We start from the raw sequence: 18,966 nt of genomic DNA on the forward strand, positions 1-18,966 counted from the left end.
GAGAGCTGGACTCTTAGTAGCATAAATTGCTTCGCCAGCATGTGCACCTCGGTGTCGGATATCGCCTCGTCAACATCGGATGTGATTGTTTCTCGGGCCCTAAGATCCTCGCTAGTAGACAGAACACCTCACCTCCTCGGTAGGCTTATGATAGTTTCACCCTTTTTGGAAATCCCTCATGCCATCGCACCTGGACCTTGGATGTTATTTGCAATTGCTTATCATCAGATGACCCCACCAACCCCTCATGATCCTTCATCAAATTCACAAACAATCTACCACCAAAAATGGAACAGTCGATCTCGAAACATGTCCTATTGATCGGACGAACATCGTGAAACAAGAAGATCACCTGTATATCGCCACCAATTCCCTGTCCGTTCGAAAGCTTGGCACCTTTCACAAAGTTTGCGAAATTGATTCGCAGATGGTCTAAATGCAGATAGTTCGGTTAGTCCCTAGGGGTCCAGCATCGTCACCCTGCGTACGTACGCTCGCTTAATGAGTGGACTTTAAGGGGCACTCCGTCCACTTCCAACCAATCGGCAGCGAAGCGGGGGCATAAAAAGTCGCAATTTTGCTGTGCACTTGTTTCAAGCCTTTTCAACAACCCCATAAACCAGCCACAAAGCCACTCGACTGCGCAAGCAGAATTGGGCAGAGATGACGGAACATGAGCCTCGACAGGACCGCAGCGCTCATGGTAGAAACGTTTCTCCTGTCCCCGTGAGTGCCGACGTCTTCAGGTGCGGGGCCGCAGGGCGCAATCTGGCCACGAATAGATTACGGTTCGTCCCAAGGGGATAATGAATTTTACACACTGGGACGTCTCCATGCTTGCGAAGCCCCATTACATGGCCTGAGTAGCTCCAAGATGGAGAAGATATAATGTTGTGTTTTGCCTCTCCAGTTGTTTCCCCTCATCCCATCATCCCATCCTCTCATCTTCCTTTCCTCCTTTTCCATTCAGCCAATAAACCATTGTCTTTTGATCCACTTGTTTTCTTCTCAAGTCAATTTCATTCTACACTGCATCGACTGCATTCATTATCACCATGAAGTTCTCGGTATCTCTCCTCAGCAGTGTGCTATTAGCCACCACTGCCCTCTCTGCACCCCACACCAAGAATGCAGGACTCTCTCGCCGCCTTCAAAGACGTGCACGCACCATCCGAGACTCAGGAAACAGAGCCAAGGACTCTAGCACTAAGACAGAAGCCTCACAAGCTGCCAGCTCCTCCTCGTCCTCAATCGAATATAGCGAAAACTGGAGTGGTTTAGCTTACACCTCTCCACCCAGCGGCGAAACATTCAACGCCGTATCGGGAAAGTTTACAGTCCCAACTCCTTCAATACCATCTGGTGTTGACTCCACAGACGGAGAATACTCTGCCTCGGCTTGGGTTGGTATCGATGGAAACACATACAGCACTGCTATCCTACAAACTGGTGTCGACTTTACCGTCTCAACAAGCGGAGAAGTAAGCTACGACGCTTGGTATGAATGGTACCCAGACTACGCCTATGACTTTGACCTCACCATATCAGCTGGCGATGTAAGTCGTCCCTTCTTCCTCATCACAACACTTAACTAACACAACATCAAGGTCATCGCTATGTACGTCAACGCCACAACAACCACTTCGGGCTCCGCTACAATCGAAAACCTCACCACGGGCAAAACCGTCACCAAATCCCTAACCTCGACGTCCGCCCTCGGCGGCGAGAACGCAGAATGGATCGTCGAAGACTTCGAAGAGGGCGACTCCCTCATCGCCTTCGCCGATTTCGGAAACGTGACCTTCACCGAGTGTGTCGCAAGCACAAGCTCGAGTTCCGAAGGCGTTACCGATGCCCAGGTTATGGATATCGAGAACTCCGATGATGAGGTCTTGACTTCCGTTACCTTGATCTCGGATTCTAGCTTCGAGGTTACCTATACATCGAGCTCGTCTGGATCCACGACCTCGTCGGGAAGCGGCAGCTCCAGCAGTGGAACGAGTGGGTTTGGAAACGGAAATGGAGGCAAGGGTGGAAATGGCTTTGGGGAGGCGACTGTTACCACGTCTGGGGCCGGTGCGAGTGGGAAGGGATTCCCGATGTTGAAGAGATTTCTTTGGGGGAGGCCTTCTACTTCTGGTGGTATGTAAAGTGTGATGCCCAGCTGTGCTGTCTTCACCTTGCTTGTCTTTGAAAGATTTTTCTCTTTGCCTGTCTATTGTATATAGTCTTGCATCTGGTGGAGTTTGGTTAGCGAATGATTCGTGCGATTTTCCAAAGAAACATTCGACTGACGCTTTCAGTGATGAGCGTTGTCGCGATCTCAATGACAATCATGTTCATTGCGCTATGATCCCCATGCATAGACCTGAATGTTCCTTCCAGGGTATTCAGGAGTTTTCCATCGCGGTTCGAGCATTTATAGAACGCTCCTGTTCTCCTCTTCCCTCATGGAATTCCAGACCAGCAACAACAGACAAAGATGTCGGAAACCCAACACGAAACAAACATGGTCCTGGATAGCTCAGACTTGACATTGGCACCTTCTCCAGAAAAGGGCCTGGGTGATGGCCGATCTCCAAGCCCCTGTGAAGATGTGGTAGTTGATGACGATCGGTTTGACTATTACGAGGATGACGATAGAGATTACAGTTTGTGAAAGTCTGTAACGTGGCGAGTATAGAGGAAAAAGACAGAGGATGGAGGGACACGGATAGTAGCAATGTGGTACGAGGTCGTGTGTCTAGTGTATGACTTTTGAGGACATCCTAGATCAATTATCTATACAATCATGAAAAATCAGAAGATTTTCATGATTCAGAACATAAGTTGATTAATTGAACATTTTTGTGCTTTGATTTAATTTACAAATCAGTGATGATAATTCACTTTGCACTAGCCAAGAATCACAATAAATTCTTCCAGAAGTTGGGTGATGGGTGACCACAACGACTTGCAAACAGCTGGGCTGGCTGCGCCGAAGCCGGCACTGTGTCTCCGCAAAATTTAGCGAGACATGAAAATAGCTTCAGATCCTCTATTCCGATTCAACTTTTATTAAAAGTCCATTATTGATTTCAAATGCACAAGGAAGACGATATATATCATAGAAGTAATCCCCGCGACGAAGATGCATGGCTGGCCTGGCCAAAGTATAGTGAATACATATTCTCGCTAAATACGGGGTCAGGCCATACCGTATCACTGAACGCGACCCTGAAACCAAAGCAGCAATATCTTCATACTCGCAACATTATCAAAATAGAATTCTCTAATCAGAGAATTTGAAATTTTCTTTATGACTAGTCGTATTTTGTTGGACGTTGCGACTGTTTGAGAACCTGCACTCTTCCGCACGGGAATATTCTCGGCCCGGAACACACCGTTATTCACTTGCAAACGCAAGACTCCAACCTTCCTTTCATCCCTTCCTCTCTTTACAATCTTTTCTATCTCATGCTTGCTCTTCTAGCATTTCTCCAGTCGATTTAATTCTGCAACCTCGATCATGGACATCGACAAATCAAGAAATAAACCCCTCTACAAGGACGACCACACCCCCGTTGACATCGCCCCCAATGGAGACGTTCTATTCATCGTTGGTCCTTTGAAGCGAAGAGTCCGTGTTTACTCGTTGATCTTGAAGAACGCTTCGAAACCTTTCGCTACTCTCCTCGGTCCCCAGTTCAGCGAAGGCCAAGCACTGCTTGAACACAACCCTTCCGAGCCCGTACATCTGTCATTACCGGAAGACGACTTTGACGCCATAGTCACAATTTTCAGCATCCTCCATGGACGCAATCGGAATTTCAACAAGGAATTGTCTTCGAAAGAGGTGCTGAATGTGGCTATTACCGCAGATAAGTGGTGCTGTGTTGTCCCGCTTTGGTGGGCCGCCAAAGACTGGTTGAAGTGTGATGGTATCACAGATAGCAAAGTGCTGTGGGCTTTGACGTTGACTGCATACTTGCTCGACGAGGAGAAAAGCTGTGCAATACAACTGCAGCCTTGGTTTTGCACCATAAGGGGCAGGAATCGTATGACGATCTTGATGAAGCTCCTGGTGTTGATGATGATAAGATGGCACTTATTCGAAGTATGTCTAACACTCTCAATGCCTATGAGAGCGACTGCTGACATGTTATAAGAGTCACTCAGTCTTGAAAGGACTCGCATCTGCCTATCTCTGGTTACCGAGCTGACGGCACTGGTACCGTCCACGCTCTATGACCCGCATAACGGATGTGGATGGCTTAAGATGCAAGCTTTGAAATTCATATGTGGTCTACACGACACCCTGGGCGTTGACAGAAGATCAATATGGGAAAGTACGCAAGCAATCTTGGAGATGAAGCATGACGCTACTGCATCCTACTCCGATTTACGTCATTGTGCACACCCTGCTGAGCATCAAGATCCGTACTTTCATGACGCCAGACACAAAGTTGTCAAAGACTTGCTGCAGCCTGGAAAGTTCGAAGTTTCTCTGCGGTCCATTCGCCGCAGTCCTCGGGAAAGCGGAACACCCTGCTGAGGAACAGAAACAAACTTTCAGTTTCTCATCTCATGATGTCGAGACACTCAAGGTTTGGATAACCTCATATTGGAGAACGAAGTGTTTGCTTGGGAGGAGAGATAATTTGAAAAGAAACCCCAATGGTAGAAATGAAAAGTTTTCATCCAATACTGAGACTATGTGAGAACAAACAATAGTGAATATGCCCGAAACGCAAGCTAAACTTGCTACTCTTGTAGCAGACCTCGCAAGAACCACGCCGTTCATGACGTCGGAACAATGGAACTTGACCAGAGTCTATTATATTGCCTTCGATGTATTCGTTTTTGCAGTGTCGACAATATTGGCACTGGCTTGCCTTTCTATTTGAGTGTGTGACTGAGAACGATAAGGTTCCTTGCCTTGTTTATTCTGATTTGTCGTTGTACTGTTTCCATTCTGGGCTCGTCGACGTCTTTGAGAGTAGAAGTCCTGGCTTTCGTCATTCACCAAATCATACATGTGGAACGGTTAGGTTTTCGGCCCCGAAAATCGCTGAGATTTGTTAGTGGCGCTAAGAGATCGTACGGCATGTGAGGTGGAAAGCCGCGCAACCTCATTCATCTCTCACATCTAATTCAAGCCTTCTCACTCAGTGCGAATATCTCATGAGTAGATATTCTATTTCTACTACCAAAAAGCAAAATTATTATGCTGCAGCCAGTTCAAGTCTGAGCAAAAAGTTCGACGCCGAAAAATTCAATGTAGTCCCAGAACCCTAGCACCGCCCCACAAATCTCGAATACGAGCAATCAGTCCCCAACACACTCCCTTCAGTATAATCAAGAGCTATACAGGACCTTTGTACACTTCTTGATGTTATGCTCAGTGCCACAAAACGGACACTTCAGAGCGTCTGGTCTCAACATACGCCACTCCCCACAGCTATCACAACGACGAGCCAAGACATCCCGGTCAATCTTATGCTTACAGAAAACCAGATCGTCATTATAATAACGGAAAAGACCGCTCCACCGACCCTTATACTTGCCAGTCGCCATGGTGTTCTTGATACCCCATTGAGAAACAATCTCAACCAAGAACAGTTGTGCTGGAGATAATGGAGTATCAGCAGCACCTTCGAGGATCTCGCAGATGATGTCGGCTATGTGGATGTATTCAGGTTCGTTCGCACCCCAGTCCCAAGTTGTCAGGAGCTCAGCACAGTTGTCTAGTGTGTACTTCGAGGCTCCTTGAAATCGCGCATTGCCTGTACCGATCAAGTATTGGAAAAGAGGGCCAATGGGACCAAGCAGAGGAGAACGCATCAACTTATAGTTGAAGACATTCATTCGCTGAAGATTCGGAACACGATCCTTGCAAAAGTTCTCGTACTTTGCAAGCAATTCATCCTTTCTGGTATCGCCGGCTTTGAGGTATTCCTTGGTCTGTTCAGCAACAAAGATACTGGTTGCCATGTTTGCATTGATACCTGGGGAATACAATGGATTTGTGAAGCCAACAGCGTCGCCAATCGCCATCCAATTAGGACCGCTTACTTGAGGAGACCGGAAAGCAAGGTTCTTCCGAGTGTACCATGTGGTGCCGGGACCGTACAAATCCTTGATCAATGTGAACTTCTTCATGAAATCACAAACCTTTGGATAACGGGAGACTACCCAGCTGAACTTTTGGGCAGCCTCGCAGCTTCCGTATTCGGAGATATTGGAAGGATAAACGACATCTGATCGAAGAGCGAAGCCGATGCTGACAACCCAACGGAACTTCAAGTCGAACATCGAAACAAGTTCGGCCGTCGATGGATATGCATCTGGAGGTGTCTTCGCAGCATTAAGATCAAGCAGGTAGTTGATCATCTTGGTGAGGTTTGGAAGCGGTGTTCCCTCCCAAGTCGGGAGTCGAATGACCCAAGCCCATCCCTCGGGAACACAAATATGATTTGTGTTGACGCTTTCGTATTCTCTGAGTGGAATCTCCTTTTCGTCGACAGGACAGTCAAAATACGCCCAAAATGCGGACGTGTTGAATCCTTCAGCACCTTCAGGTCGTTGGACACGTTGTTTGCCTTTAGAGATGAAGCGGTGGAAGCGACCAGTGGCATCAATCAACAGACGAGTGTCGATGATTTCTTGCACCATGCTCTCCTTATCCAACACCTTCAATGATGTGTCTTTGTCTCCACCTTCTTGGTGTACCGTCTCATTGTCAATGATGGCTACCATGCCATGTAGGACAGTGATTCCTAGTCGTTGGGCAAAGAGAGTGAGCATAAGCTCACTGACCTTTCTCTCAATTTGTAATGTTGGCACGAAGTCTCCAGGAGGACCGTTGGCAACGAAGTTGGTATATTTTTCGGGATCATCAGTGTGACCGAAGTAATAGAAGGCAAGGCCATCCTTGGGTCCAAAAAGACGCCAGAGCATTGGGGAGTCAATACCAATAAGCTTCGACCAGAGGCCAAAGACGGTCAAAGTGGACTCCCCAATCTTGTAGCCTGGAGTGTCTGACTTCTCGAGAACGGTAAAGTTGGTCGCAGGCTCTAATGGGTGTATAACTATCAGCCTTATTGTACAACAATAGAGCTGGACTATAGACAAAGGTGTGCTTGAAGAGCATGCTACATGCCTGTGTTTCCTTCCTTCATTTCGATTGTACGGGCGTGGATGGCGTATATTAATGCGTGAATGCCGCCACCGACCACGACAACGTCGGATTGCTTTGGCAATCCCTCGATGGCATTGAAAGAGTTCAAATGTGCCGCCATGGTTTCCTGTCCTTATCTTACAGTCCAGTGTTGTTGATGAATTACTTTCCTGTGGCGGCAAAGCGGAACCGGAGTTGTAGTTGTGCTTCTTCCTACTTCGGAACTGACGAACTGACGTCGGTCCTGCTTCCTCGGGACACTAGGCGTGAATGCGGCCGAATTACTCTCTACCGACGTAGTTTAAACGAGAATGTCCCGCTCCGTTTATGGAGCTTCAAAAGTACATCTGAATCCGACTGGGATCGATCTAGATTCAACGACCTTCCATTTTCGAATAGCCACCCACACCATCTCAAAGAACCTTCTGCCTTCCTCTACCCTACAGCATTGACTCCTTAATTTTGAATATGCCCAGAACTACAAGGTTCTATTCAGGTGCTATTCTCTCCTTGCCCCGAGGCAAGACTCCCCGAGGCCATGCAAGGGCAGTCTTAAGAGCTGGCATAGCCTCTGCAACTGCAGCCCGGCCTTACCCAGTCCTTGCACCATCGCAATCTCCATTGGTTCAATGCGCCGCTGATCCTATCGAATTGAAGTACAAGATCCCAGAGGAACCCCTTGGAAAGCTGTATCCCATGCGTGTAATTATCGTCGGAGCTGGCGTTAGTGGGCTCAACATGCTCTATACTCTCCAGAAATATGCTTCTCAAGTCTCCTATGTCATCTATGACAAGAATCCTGAGTGTGGAGGTACCTGGTACGAAAATCGATACCCTGGATGTGCTTCTGACGACCCATCCCACCATTATCAATATTCGCACACACCAAACCCAAGTTGGAGCTCGGTCTTTGCACCGGCAGGAGAAATCAAGGAATACTTGAATCGCTTCATCGATAAGAATGACTTACGGAATAACATCAAGACGGGATATAGCGTCTCCTCCGCCGAATGGCATGAAGGCTGTGGCGAATGGGTGGTCAAAGTCAGGGATGAGCGGACCGGCAGCGATTTGGAGGACCGTGGTCAAGTTCTTGTGGATGCCACAGGAATCTTCAAGTTTGTTTCCCGCACTACTTCAAGCAATAAATAGGAAGCTGATACCAACAACAGTAACTGGGTATGGCCGACTATCAAAGGACTACATGCCTTCAAAGGCCCTTTGATCCACACTGCAAACTGGCCGAAGGATTTTGACCATCACGGTAAGACAGTAGCGGTGCTTGGAAACGGTGCGACTGGTGTTCAACTTGTACCAGCTATGCAGCCAGGTAAGTTTCCCAGCTGGGTAAATGAGTACGTAGACTTGATTTTTTGCTAATTTGAATGAAGACGTCAAGAAGTTGATCCATTGCATACGCTCCAGAACCTGGATTGCAGGCCCTAGCGAACCTGTTCAATTTTGCCAACAGTTCACCACTGACTCCTCGGATCGCTTTCCTGAAGAGTGGAAGCAGAATCTTCTTGATAATCCTGAAGAGTATGCCAAGCTTCTGTCAGACATTGACCACTTGTGTAAGAAAGAGAGGTTCAAGACGGTAAGTATAAGGCCTTGTCTCCCTGTTACTGTTTTTGGGGCTCATTTGACTGACCAAGCTCCATATTAGATCTTGAACGGCTCCAACGAAGCATTGCACTCCCTCGTGACAATCACCGAATACATGAAGCAAGAGTTGGAGGAAAAGCCAGAACTGATTGACATTCTTATTCCAACCGGGCCAGTTGGATGTCGTCGTATCACAAGTTCAGTCGGATACCTCAAATCACTTTGTGCACTTAATGTCGAAGTTGCCAAGACCCAGATCCAAGCAGTCTCTACGACAGGTATTCTTTTAGAATCAGGAGAGCATATTGAAGTGGATGCCATTATCTGCGCCACTGGCTTCAATACATCTTTCGTGCCCCGCTATCCAGTCCTAGGAGATAATGGACGGAATTTGCAGGACGAGTGGCGCGAGGAGAATGGAGGCCCAATTGCTTACATGAGCGTCATGGCTGAGGGAATGCCGAATTACTTCAGTAAGTCTATACTATAATACTTTTACTTCGCAATGTTCCATTCCAGGACTTAATGCTAATCGTAACAGGATTGTTAGGCCCCAATGGTCCACTTGCGCACGGAGCTATCCCACGAATCAGCACTCATATTTGCGACTACGTTCTTGCTCATATCCGTAAGATGCAATTCGAACATCTTGCTTCTGTTCGACCCCTACCTTCCGCTGTCGAAGACTTTAATGAGCATGTGCAAACATTCATGCCACGAACTGCGTGGGATGGAAAGGGATGTGGAGGCTGGTACAAGAGCAAGAACGTTAACGGAAGCGAGCAGAAGGTGATTGCACTCCATCCTGGCAGCCAGACTCATTGGGAGAAGATGTTAGCGAATGTCAGATGGGAAGATTTCGAGTTCAGGGCAAAGAGCGGAAGACAAACCAACAGATTTGGATACTTGGGCAATGGATTTGCTGTATCGGAGGTCGATAACGGACAACAGAGTGATTCGGAGCTGGATAAGGTCAGGTTTTGCATTTGATTTGCACACATATTGCGGTCGGGTTAGGCTTTCTTTTTTTCAAGTTGGGCATTTGATTTGCACACATATCGTGGCTGGGTAACCGGGTTAGGCTTTGCTTTAAGGTAAATTTTGCAGAGATGGATCAGTACATAGCATAGACTTGATAAGAAACATTTGCTTTCTCATACGGTCGCTCTCACAAAGGTCAAACGAGAGGCTTTGAGACATTATGATGAATACCACTACTGCTAAAGTCCTGCTTCAGGAAAAACAACAACGAAAGGCGGGGCATGCCCCTGAAGCTTAGCGAGCCTCACCAAACCTCAACTTCTGACAGCCGATGAATTTGTACTTGACTCCATAAGCAACCTCAATTAAAGGGAATATTTCAGTATCTAAAATTCTCTGGAAGACAATTTCAGACAAGGTCCGAAACTTCTTAAATCCCTCGCGATCGTCATCAATCAGTCTTTTGCCTCATGATCGACTTCAGAGCCGGATTCGGATCGGACTCGGATACGGAGTCGGAACTTCTCATGTTGTCGTCATGATTTACGAAATGTACAATCCTTCAGCAACCTTCCATCTATATAACAGCCTCCGCCCATTGCTATCACCATGTAAATGCTTCAATTTACTTTCTCTACATCGAGAAGCCACCACCTAGCACACAAAATGGCCGAACATTTTCCAGTCGTGATTATCGGCGGAGGCATCGTCGGCCTGAGCGCCTCACTCTTCCTCTCCTCTCACAAAATCTCTCACCTCCTTATTGAGCGCCACTCAGGCACCTCAATCCATCCCCGAGCCCGTGGGTTCAATACCCGCGCCATGGAGATCTTCAGATCAGTTCATTTCGACGATTTGGTGCGAGACGCGGGCGCTGAATTGCAACCTAGCATGGGAATCTGTCGAGGAAACTCACTTGCTGAAGTGATGGAACCTAGGAAACGAAAGGAAGGCAAGAAAGGCGAAATGCCTTTTGCATTCGCTGATGGCGTGAGTCCTGTGAAGGGGGCTAGATGTACGCAAGATATGCTGGAGCCGGTCCTTGTCAAGACGGCACGTGAACGGGGTGGGAATCTGCGGTTCAATACGCTATGTGAAAGGATTGAACAGGATGAGAATGGTGTCACTGTGACTCTCCGGGGCCAAGAAAGTGACACAACTTCGACCGTTCGTGCAGAGTACCTCATTGCCGCTGATGGTGCAGGAAGTCCAATTCGGAAGCAACTCGGTATTGGGACAACAGGCAAAGGATCATTGGGGAATTTGATCAACATTCTTTTCCACGCCGATCTGAGAGAGCTGGTCAAAGGACGCGAGATTAGTCTATGTACCATCGAACGACCCGAAGTGCGGGGCATCTTCACAGCAATCAACAACAGTGATCGTTGGGTTTTCCATCTCTCCTATGATCCCAGCAAAGGAGAGAAGGCGTCAGACTACACAATGGAGCGTTGTGAACAATTGCTTCGCATTGCGATTGGGGTTCCAGATATCAAGATCGACATCAAGAGCGCACTTCCCTGGCACCCATCGGACATTGCCGCCGAAAGAATGAAGCAGGGTCGAATCTTCCTTGCAGGAGACGCAGCCCATCAAACGACACCTTATGCTGGACAAGGAGCAACAACTGGAATCGCAGATGTTTTCGATCTTACCTGGAAGATTGCCATGGTCTTGAAAGGTACAGCGAACCAACGATTGCTTGAGACGTATGAGAGCGAGCGCGTCCCAGTTGCACGTTTTGTGGCTGCAGAATCTGGTAAGATGGCAGATCAGTACGGCTTGCTTGATACGACGCACAGTCTTTTCGTTTTTATGCTGAGAGCCTTGTGGAGGATACCAATGTATACGGGTTTTGGTTATCAGTATACCTCTCAGGCAACCATACCCGAAGAGCCAACGCCTTCTGCATGGACGTCGTGGTGGTTTGTCCCTTGGACAATCCCTTCGCTAGTACTTGGATTCAATGGCAAACCTGGGACCAGAGCTCCTCATACATGGGTCCAACACGAAGGGCAACAAATCTCTACTCTTGACCTCTTTGGCAAGAATTTTGTCTTGCTCACTGGATCGGAAGGGAAATCGTGGTGCCATGCTGCCTCTGAAGTCGCCGAAAATTTGGGTCTGGAGTTGGATGCTTATCGTGTCGGCCCAACTGGAGATCTATCGGATCCAAAGCGGCAGTGGGAAACTGCTGCTGGGATCTCTTCTCAAGGAGCTTTGCTTGTGCGACCTGATGGATTTGTTGCTTGGCGAGTTAAAGATCAGGATGGAGATCTGAGAGAACGATTGGGAGGAGCGTTGAAGCATATTCTTGGGCTTTGATACTGTATATTGTATGAAGGAAGGGTGCGAATGCAGACGGAGTGCAAGTGGCTCTGGTGAGGAATTTTGAGTTTTTCTATTGGCTTTTACTTAGAACATGTCGTTGTTGTTTAATGTTTAAATACACTCATGAGAAGTTCCACTTGAAGATGTTTGCTTTTGGAGTCCAGATTGTCCGTACCAATGCCGAGACTTGAACATTCCCTGATTGTCTGGTCTGATGAACACTTCGAAGTTATCTAAATAAATCTTAGTTGCGTCGTATATATCGCTTGTAGATAGAAGGTCTCATTTCAGGTATATGGTTAAAGCCATTTTCCTTTCTGACTTTCATCTGCTACTCCTTGGGGATGAGAGCTGGTCATGTGATTCAGCTAAGTTCTTCGGGTCACTTTCCAATTTTGTCTGAACGTACCATGGTCGTCCTTGCTTTTTGACAGTATCCCGTTTCTCGAATCTTCTTATCTGATATAATAAGATTGGATCTAGATCGCGATGATGTCACGTTCAGTGGCGGCATGTCTTGTTTCAAGATTTTTCGTCATATCTGAGCTTCAGGCCCGAATTCCTCCATCCAAAAGTTCAAATTCCGCTCCTGTCATGAGTCGTGACAACGATCCCAAGTCATGATACACTTTCTTTGACAAGGGACTAGCTTGTTCTAGTGCGACTTATACAATGCCATAATGCACTACTATCGGATTTGAGGTGAAACCCAGCTAAGCGAACTATATCCGAAGCTTCAGCTCGAATGCTGAAATTTGGACATTTCCTCATACTGAGCAGCTTTATATAATCAGGACACCTACTTCAGTCTGAATTCGGGCGTACAGCGTTAAGTTTACTTTGTCTGAAATGTCTGTCGGAGCACTGGTGCCGAACCACACAGGCAAATCTGTCTACTTAACTCCTGAACAGAGCCCAACAGCCCTCCACATATACGATCCTTTCGCAAATCCCGAAGGGCTGGATGATTTAGAAGACGAGAAAACAGACAAAAGCGAAGATTCGCTCTTAAAAGGGGCACACCAACCTGGCCAAAATGGCACGAATGCTCCTACAGAAAAGCCAGGGCTACCAGAAGCTCCTCCAAGGCCACCTGGACAAGGGCATTCTGGTTACTTTGACCTTAAGAAAGAGCCTCCGCAACTTCCCTTGAGATCACCAAATGAACCTGCTCGTTCTCTCAAGCCTACGCCAACACCACCAACGAGAGCAGGACCCGCACCTTTCAGACAGCGTGCTACCATTCCTCCTCCAACCATCGATGAAGATGATTCAGCATCTGAAGATGGTAAGAATGGTCCACCGAGGTACACGAGAGAGCTACACAAGCTCATTGCGTACTTGATCCCATTGCCAAAACCGAAGTTGACCAAAAACACCGAGAATGAAGACTCGTTACCAGAAGTATGTGCAAGTAGTTCCAATGTCAATGATTCAACTGGTATTGACTTCCTTCTTCAGCGATTCTTGATTTACACACCTCCACAGCCACACTTTTTGAAACCAGCAAAGGGGATAAAGGAGCCGAAGAAGCATTGGTGTAAGAGGAAGCTTCAAGAAGAGGTGACTAACAATTTCATATGAATTATGCGTCAATGATAAGCTGAAAGCAAGCACAGGTTCAAAAAGCAAAGAAATTTGACGGAAAGACTCTCTCATTGCGAGGTCTACACAGCAAAACCACCAAAGGAGTAGTATGGGCAATCCACCGCATCAAATCCACCGACATCGTCTTCCTAGGTCGCATCCAGAGCGAAGGCATGTCAAACACTCCTGTCCAACTAATGAAGATCATTCAACTAACAACCAAAAAACAGAAGTCGATGAAATCGTCCTCATCTCCCCCACCAGCGTAACACACACCATCCCCGAAATCCGCGATGAATTCGTCGCGCAAATCACCCGCACGAAAAAGAAAGCCACAAAAGAAGCCGCTATATCCACATTCCTGCTGCCAGTAACACTCACAATCGACACACTCGCAGCGATCGTTTGGCCCTTTGGCGGTCTCTTCGAAATCGACGTCGTCTGGGCCTACGCCAGCATCAAAGGCTGGAACACTTCTCGGATAATCACCAAACGTCTTGGGGCTCGCGATTCAGCATTTGGGAAGTATGGCGGGAAGGAGAGGGATTTGTATTTGAGGTTTCAGCAGGATGAGAAGATGGAGGTTTTGAGTAAGTATCTGGCGGAGTGTTGTCATAAGAAGAATCCGCGGATGTTTGATAGTGCGGGGGTGCCACCCACGGAGATAGAGGTTATGAGGGCTATTGGGTGGACGCCGGTGGTTAGGGGGAGGACGGGGGGTGAGAGGCAGGAGGGCGAGACGGGGTGGGCGGATGAGGAGTGGCAGAGTGTGGTGTTTGAGGATGATTTTAAGGCGACGATGGAGAGGGGAGCTGGGAGTTGGAGTAAGTGGTGTGAGAAGTTTGAGAAGAAGCCGGAGAAGATGTTGAAGAAGTAGAACATTTCGGAGCGAGGTGCAGTGGAAGGAGGAAAGTGGAGTGCGAGAAGCTCTTTCTTCATGTAGCATACGATTCGATCTTATTAGCGCGTATTGAGCAGTCGTCATGTGCCCAAAACATTTAGTCCTTGAATATGTACAGAGCATCATGGCTCGAATGCCATGAGATTAAAGTATTCTTCAGGAGGGTATCGTAGAATGGGAATGATTGCTCTATGTCTTGATCCCATTACGTCTCGAGAAGAGATGTCTTCAAGATCTCGCTCGAGAATCTCTATAGCCGAGGTGAAAAGGGGGCCTGTTCAACTTTTCTGCCATGCTTCACTCGAGACACATTTCATCTTCACAGGTTCTAAATGATTTCTCCTGAAAAGAATGACTTACCCGCATCGGATTTTGCAATTGGGCTATATAATATCGATCAATTATCGCTGTGAAGCCAGTGCTATCAATATCTAGGTAGTCGATGTCGGTCGTGTGAGACATGCTGAAACAAAACTAGAACCAAAGTAGCTAGCCTATCTTTAAGCACCAGAGCAGAGCCCAATGCACTCTTCATCATCTCAAATATATCATTCCACCCATGGACGAATTTACGGAGCTTGAGGCACAGGCCTCCTCTGATGAAGAAAACCTTTCTATGCACGAAAACCAGTTCCACCCCAGAAACTATGGATTCAAATGGCCCGATGCAGAAACAGCAGATATACGTGCTGAATTGATGCGACGGGGCCTAAGCCAGTATGGCTGCAGAGAAGAGCTATGCGACAGACTGCGGGGAGACAACGAGTTCGTCTTAAGCTCGGAGGGAAGACATGATATCTACGAACGCAAGTTGGCCGTCATTAAAGACCAAGAAGCGGCTGCAAATCTTGTCCCTTTCCAGCGGTTCTCAGATCTGCCAACCGAGCTGCGATTCAAAATTTGGAAGCTCTCACTACCTGGTCCGCGAGTGCTGTCGGTCAGCGATTTTCGCAAAGGCTCTGCTGCAATGCTTCATTTCCGCGAGCACGACAACAAGCCAAACCCAGCGGCACTTACTGTGTGTCGAGAATCCAGAGAAATCGCGCTCCGGAGATACCGTCTCTGCTTTGGAACACCAAACATATATGCAGACCTCACATCGGATATTCTCTATTTTGGATCGAATTGGGATTGTGTTAACGTGTTTCGCAATGGTGTTGTTGCCTGGGCTTCGTGGATCAAAACTGCAATGAGGGCTAGAGGTCAGGAGATGCCGAATGTCTTGATATCAGACTTGCAACAAGTTAAGAATCTCGCTCTACCACGTCGCATGTGGGACATGATAACACACCTGGGAACAGGAGATCGCGTATCTGCTGGTATTGAGCTACGACGCAAGCTGATATTATGGGTTAGCCTTAAGCAGTTGATCCTCGTTGAAGATGACAAGAAGGACGTGGATATGTTATTTTCACTTACGCCGGGCCATACAATCTTTGAAGACTCCACACATCCGTGCGAAGACGCAGAGCTCGCTCGGGAAGGCTTTCTCAAATGATGTCCAGATGCAGAATATGCTCGAGACCATTTCCTCAACAACACTTTGCGAAAGGATTTCGTACCCAAGAATGAACCAGACCATGTTCCTGAGGTTCGCATTGTTCGTCAACAACGAGTGACCAATATCCCTGATGACGATTGGGGGAGAGAAGACCCATACGTGAGTTATTAGTATGTTCTAGCACAACCGCTGATAACTTGTCATAGTACATACCCGAAGCATTGCAGAAGCTCTACGTACCACGCGATGAAACCCCTCCACCGCGCCCTCAAGCCAACGCATCGCGTCACTCTAGGAGAATCAAGTAGATAGCCAAGGGTCATCTTGCTCATTGACAGCTCTCAAATAGCACGCGATTTTGAGTTTCTTGTTCTTCAGGTATAGCCCATTATGATTGCGATGAAGTCCGCTCTTTACACAACTTGAAATATCATCTAAGTGTGCGTCGCTCAAGAATCTATTATACTTTCGAGCTGCGGTCATCTTGTTGAAGCCCAACTCAGGTACTTATATAAAAACCAAAAAGCTTTATGGAAGATTTGATGTCTGCGAAACAGTATCTTCGGTCTCTGGGAGAGCTATAGCATTTTTAGCTGGTATCATAGCATGTTCTCATGCGACTGATCAATATCCACGGTGGCAGCCAGGATAAAGAGTCACCTGTCAAAACGTACATTTCTTCTAGGGTTCATCAAATCAGTGAGTCAATTGATAATCTCAGAGGTTGAGAGAAAATGCTTCCCAATGGACACTGTCATATTTTCATTCTCTGAGGAAGCTTCTCTCGTGGCTCGTTGGCTGCATTGCGAAGCGACTCGCATCACTTTGAAGGCATCGCACATGAATGTCCGAGTCGAATCAAGGTAATACCTAGGCATGAGTCTAATGGCAGCAAGTCGCACCCCAGCTTTTGTTTCAGGTTTTCGCATGTTGTCCTCTCACAGACCTGATCGTCAAGCGCAAAGCTTTTCCGCTGTTTCGAAACGGTGCTAGGGGTCAATCCGTTTTCCTCACTTGCCACAAGGGTAAATATGAGGCACACCAAGTATCAGATTTCAAGTTCCCCAACCTCAATCAAAATCCTCTTGTCTACATTTCTACACATAAGACTTTTGCTCCAATGTTTACAGGAAACGTCTCCAGGGTTCCGTCCTCCAGCGATGTTGCTAGACAGGTCGGAATTTAATTCGCGATCGCGCTTCTGGTCATTACTCGTCATTTGTACATTCACAGCTGTCATACTGTATGAATGGAACGTATTCATTTCGGAGCCAAACTACCATATTCTCCCTCAAAATGATTACATCTCGATACCCACATCCAATACCGTCCCCGAGGGAGAAGCCAACGCACAGACACATCACGAGATTTACTCCGTCTCAACAAATGACAGGAAGTATTTCTTCGTTGACTTCATCGACCGAAGGTCCATCAACCCTAATATCATACCTCATCCATCCTTAGAGGACACTTGGGTCATCGTTGCCCAACGACATGACCCGGATAGTCGTCTCCCAATGACCTTTGCTGAAATAACATGCAATGCGACTTTCCAAAACGGCACCCTTCGATGTCTGGAGAGCCCCTCCATCTTACCTGTCATAACAACACCCGGAGACAAGTGTGACGGAGATTATTTAGTCCTCAACTTAAACATTGGGCCACACGATGCGCGCGTCTTCTATGGACCAGATGCACCGTACACCATTTACGGCTCGAATTCGAGGTTCACTTGTTTCGGGCAGTTTGTCCATGATCTAAGGTCATTGCTCGATTGGGGAAATGGTGGAACTTCTGACACCGGGTTCAAGAATGCAACAGAACTTCAACGGCCACTTCCCTATGGAAAAGTCGAAAAGAATTGGTTCGTGTTCTGGGACCACAAGGGCGAGATCTATGTTCACTACGATGTCTCACCCAAACGTGCTTTTGCAAAATTGGAACTGGACGGTTCGGTAGGAGAAGACCTCGCACCTCAAGCTGCCCGTGCCGGAGATGATAGTTGCATGGCAAAGTACCTGCCTACAGTTGGCCCTGATCATGAATCTCTTCATCAAGCAACGAACTCGCTCTCCGTCACACTTTGCAAACGATCAGATCCGTCGTGTAAAATGAATGAGGAAAACACTTTCATCCTTACCATCTTCCAGCATAAGCGCTATCGTTTTTTCCACAGCGTTTACGAGCCATACGCAATGCTCTTTGAGCAAAAATCCCCGTTCAAGATCCATGGCATCTCTTCGAAACCATTTTGGATTCACGGCCGTTGGAAACCGAGTTCATTGAACGAGCAGGATCGGCTTGCTGAGATGATGATTAAGGATGGGAAAGTGCGGAATTACAATCAGACGGAGATGATGTACATCACGTCGATGAGCTGGAAGTCGAGTAAGCAGAAGTATCATGGGTTTCTTGATGATGTGGTATTTCTTGGGTTTGGTATAGAGGATTCTCAGAGCGCTGGAATTGATGTGGTGGTTGGAGATCTCTTAACTGGTATGAGTCTTTGTTAGAGGAGCGAGACAGTTCTAAAGACACTGTCTTCCTGAAATATACACTGACATATTCTTGTCTACATTTCCATTTCCGCATTCCGCGCACAATGCGCATTTAGCGGACAATGCGCTGTTCGCGCGATTTGCGCATTTTGCGCAACTTAGGCATTTCCACCAAAAGCCCGTAGGTAACTTGTTAGACTCTTTATTCCAGATCCTGCTCTCGTTGTAGTGTCTGGTAAGGACTTAACCATGTCAAGCACACGTAGAGAAAATGGGTGTCTTCACGTGGACTATCTCACGTGATTCAGTACCATCTTCTTGCTATCGATTTCTCCAGGTCGAAGACCGGAGTGACTTAATCCCGGGTCTTGAACTTATACCAGTCACACTTGAAGCTGACGAT

General features: G+C 47.3%; 8 protein-coding genes across 8 annotated transcripts; 7 read left to right on the top strand and 1 right to left on the bottom strand.

Annotated features, from left to right (window-relative positions):
- Window positions 1–922: 922 nt before the first annotated feature.
- Window positions 923–3,178, top strand: LY89DRAFT_712271 (uncharacterized protein; the record flags this gene model as incomplete). The annotated part of the gene is made up of 3 exons (XM_018217967.1): window positions 923–1,556; window positions 1,608–1,931; window positions 3,131–3,178. Exons 1-3 carry the CDS (start codon window positions 1,056–1,058, stop codon window positions 3,176–3,178), a joined length of 873 nt encoding a protein of 290 aa, XP_018061295.1. The 5' UTR covers window positions 923–1,055.
- LY89DRAFT_692028 (uncharacterized protein) lies at window positions 3,129–4,572 on the top strand. Its single transcript, XM_018216456.1, has 2 exons — window positions 3,129–4,096; window positions 4,149–4,572. The coding sequence occupies exons 1-2, from the start codon at window positions 3,509–3,511 to the stop codon at window positions 4,200–4,202; spliced, it is 642 nt and encodes a 213-aa protein (XP_018061296.1). The 5' UTR covers window positions 3,129–3,508; the 3' UTR covers window positions 4,203–4,572.
- A 765-nt stretch (window positions 4,573–5,337) lies between these two features.
- LY89DRAFT_767260 (uncharacterized protein) lies at window positions 5,338–7,280 on the bottom strand (the record flags this gene model as incomplete). Its single annotated transcript, XM_018221752.1, has 2 exons — window positions 5,338–7,078; window positions 7,138–7,280. The coding sequence occupies 2 exons, from the start codon at window positions 7,278–7,280 to the stop codon at window positions 5,338–5,340; spliced, it is 1,884 nt and encodes a 627-aa protein (XP_018061297.1).
- Window positions 7,281–7,855: 575 nt separating this feature from the next.
- On the top strand, window positions 7,856–9,839 carry LY89DRAFT_712272 (FAD/NAD(P)-binding domain-containing protein; the record flags this gene model as incomplete). Its single annotated transcript, XM_018217968.1, has 5 exons — window positions 7,856–8,277; window positions 8,332–8,489; window positions 8,551–8,756; window positions 8,826–9,237; window positions 9,306–9,839. The coding sequence occupies 5 exons, from the start codon at window positions 7,856–7,858 to the stop codon at window positions 9,752–9,754; spliced, it is 1,647 nt and encodes a 548-aa protein (XP_018061298.1). The 3' UTR covers window positions 9,755–9,839.
- A 572-nt stretch (window positions 9,840–10,411) lies between these two features.
- On the top strand, window positions 10,412–12,070 carry LY89DRAFT_678235 (FAD-binding monooxygenase-like protein; the record flags this gene model as incomplete). The annotated part of the gene is made up of 1 exon (XM_018213732.1): window positions 10,412–12,070. One exon carries the CDS (start codon window positions 10,412–10,414, stop codon window positions 12,068–12,070), a length of 1,659 nt encoding a protein of 552 aa, XP_018061299.1.
- A 651-nt stretch (window positions 12,071–12,721) lies between these two features.
- Window positions 12,722–14,614, top strand: LY89DRAFT_372825 (uncharacterized protein). The gene is made up of 5 exons (XM_018207067.1): window positions 12,722–12,778; window positions 12,857–13,480; window positions 13,538–13,639; window positions 13,696–13,834; window positions 13,894–14,614. The coding sequence occupies exons 2-5, from the start codon at window positions 12,926–12,928 to the stop codon at window positions 14,538–14,540; spliced, it is 1,443 nt and encodes a 480-aa protein (XP_018061300.1). The 5' UTR covers window positions 12,722–12,778; window positions 12,857–12,925; the 3' UTR covers window positions 14,541–14,614.
- Window positions 14,615–15,082: 468 nt separating this feature from the next.
- On the top strand, window positions 15,083–16,187 carry LY89DRAFT_372847 (uncharacterized protein). Its single transcript, XM_018207068.1, has one exon. It carries the CDS (start codon window positions 15,124–15,126, stop codon window positions 16,060–16,062), a length of 939 nt encoding a protein of 312 aa, XP_018061301.1. The 5' UTR covers window positions 15,083–15,123; the 3' UTR covers window positions 16,063–16,187.
- Window positions 16,188–17,185: 998 nt separating this feature from the next.
- LY89DRAFT_702610 (uncharacterized protein) lies at window positions 17,186–18,578 on the top strand (the record flags this gene model as incomplete). The annotated part of the gene is made up of 2 exons (XM_018217265.1): window positions 17,186–17,239; window positions 17,421–18,578. 2 exons carry the CDS (start codon window positions 17,186–17,188, stop codon window positions 18,576–18,578), a joined length of 1,212 nt encoding a protein of 403 aa, XP_018061302.1.
- Between the last annotated feature and the right edge of the window lie 388 nt (window positions 18,579–18,966).

The sequence above is a fragment of the Mollisia scopiformis genome (assembly GCF_001500285.1).
Source record: "Mollisia scopiformis unplaced genomic scaffold LY89scaffold_39, whole genome shotgun sequence".
Taxonomy (NCBI): domain Eukaryota; kingdom Fungi; phylum Ascomycota; class Leotiomycetes; order Helotiales; family Mollisiaceae; genus Mollisia; species Mollisia scopiformis.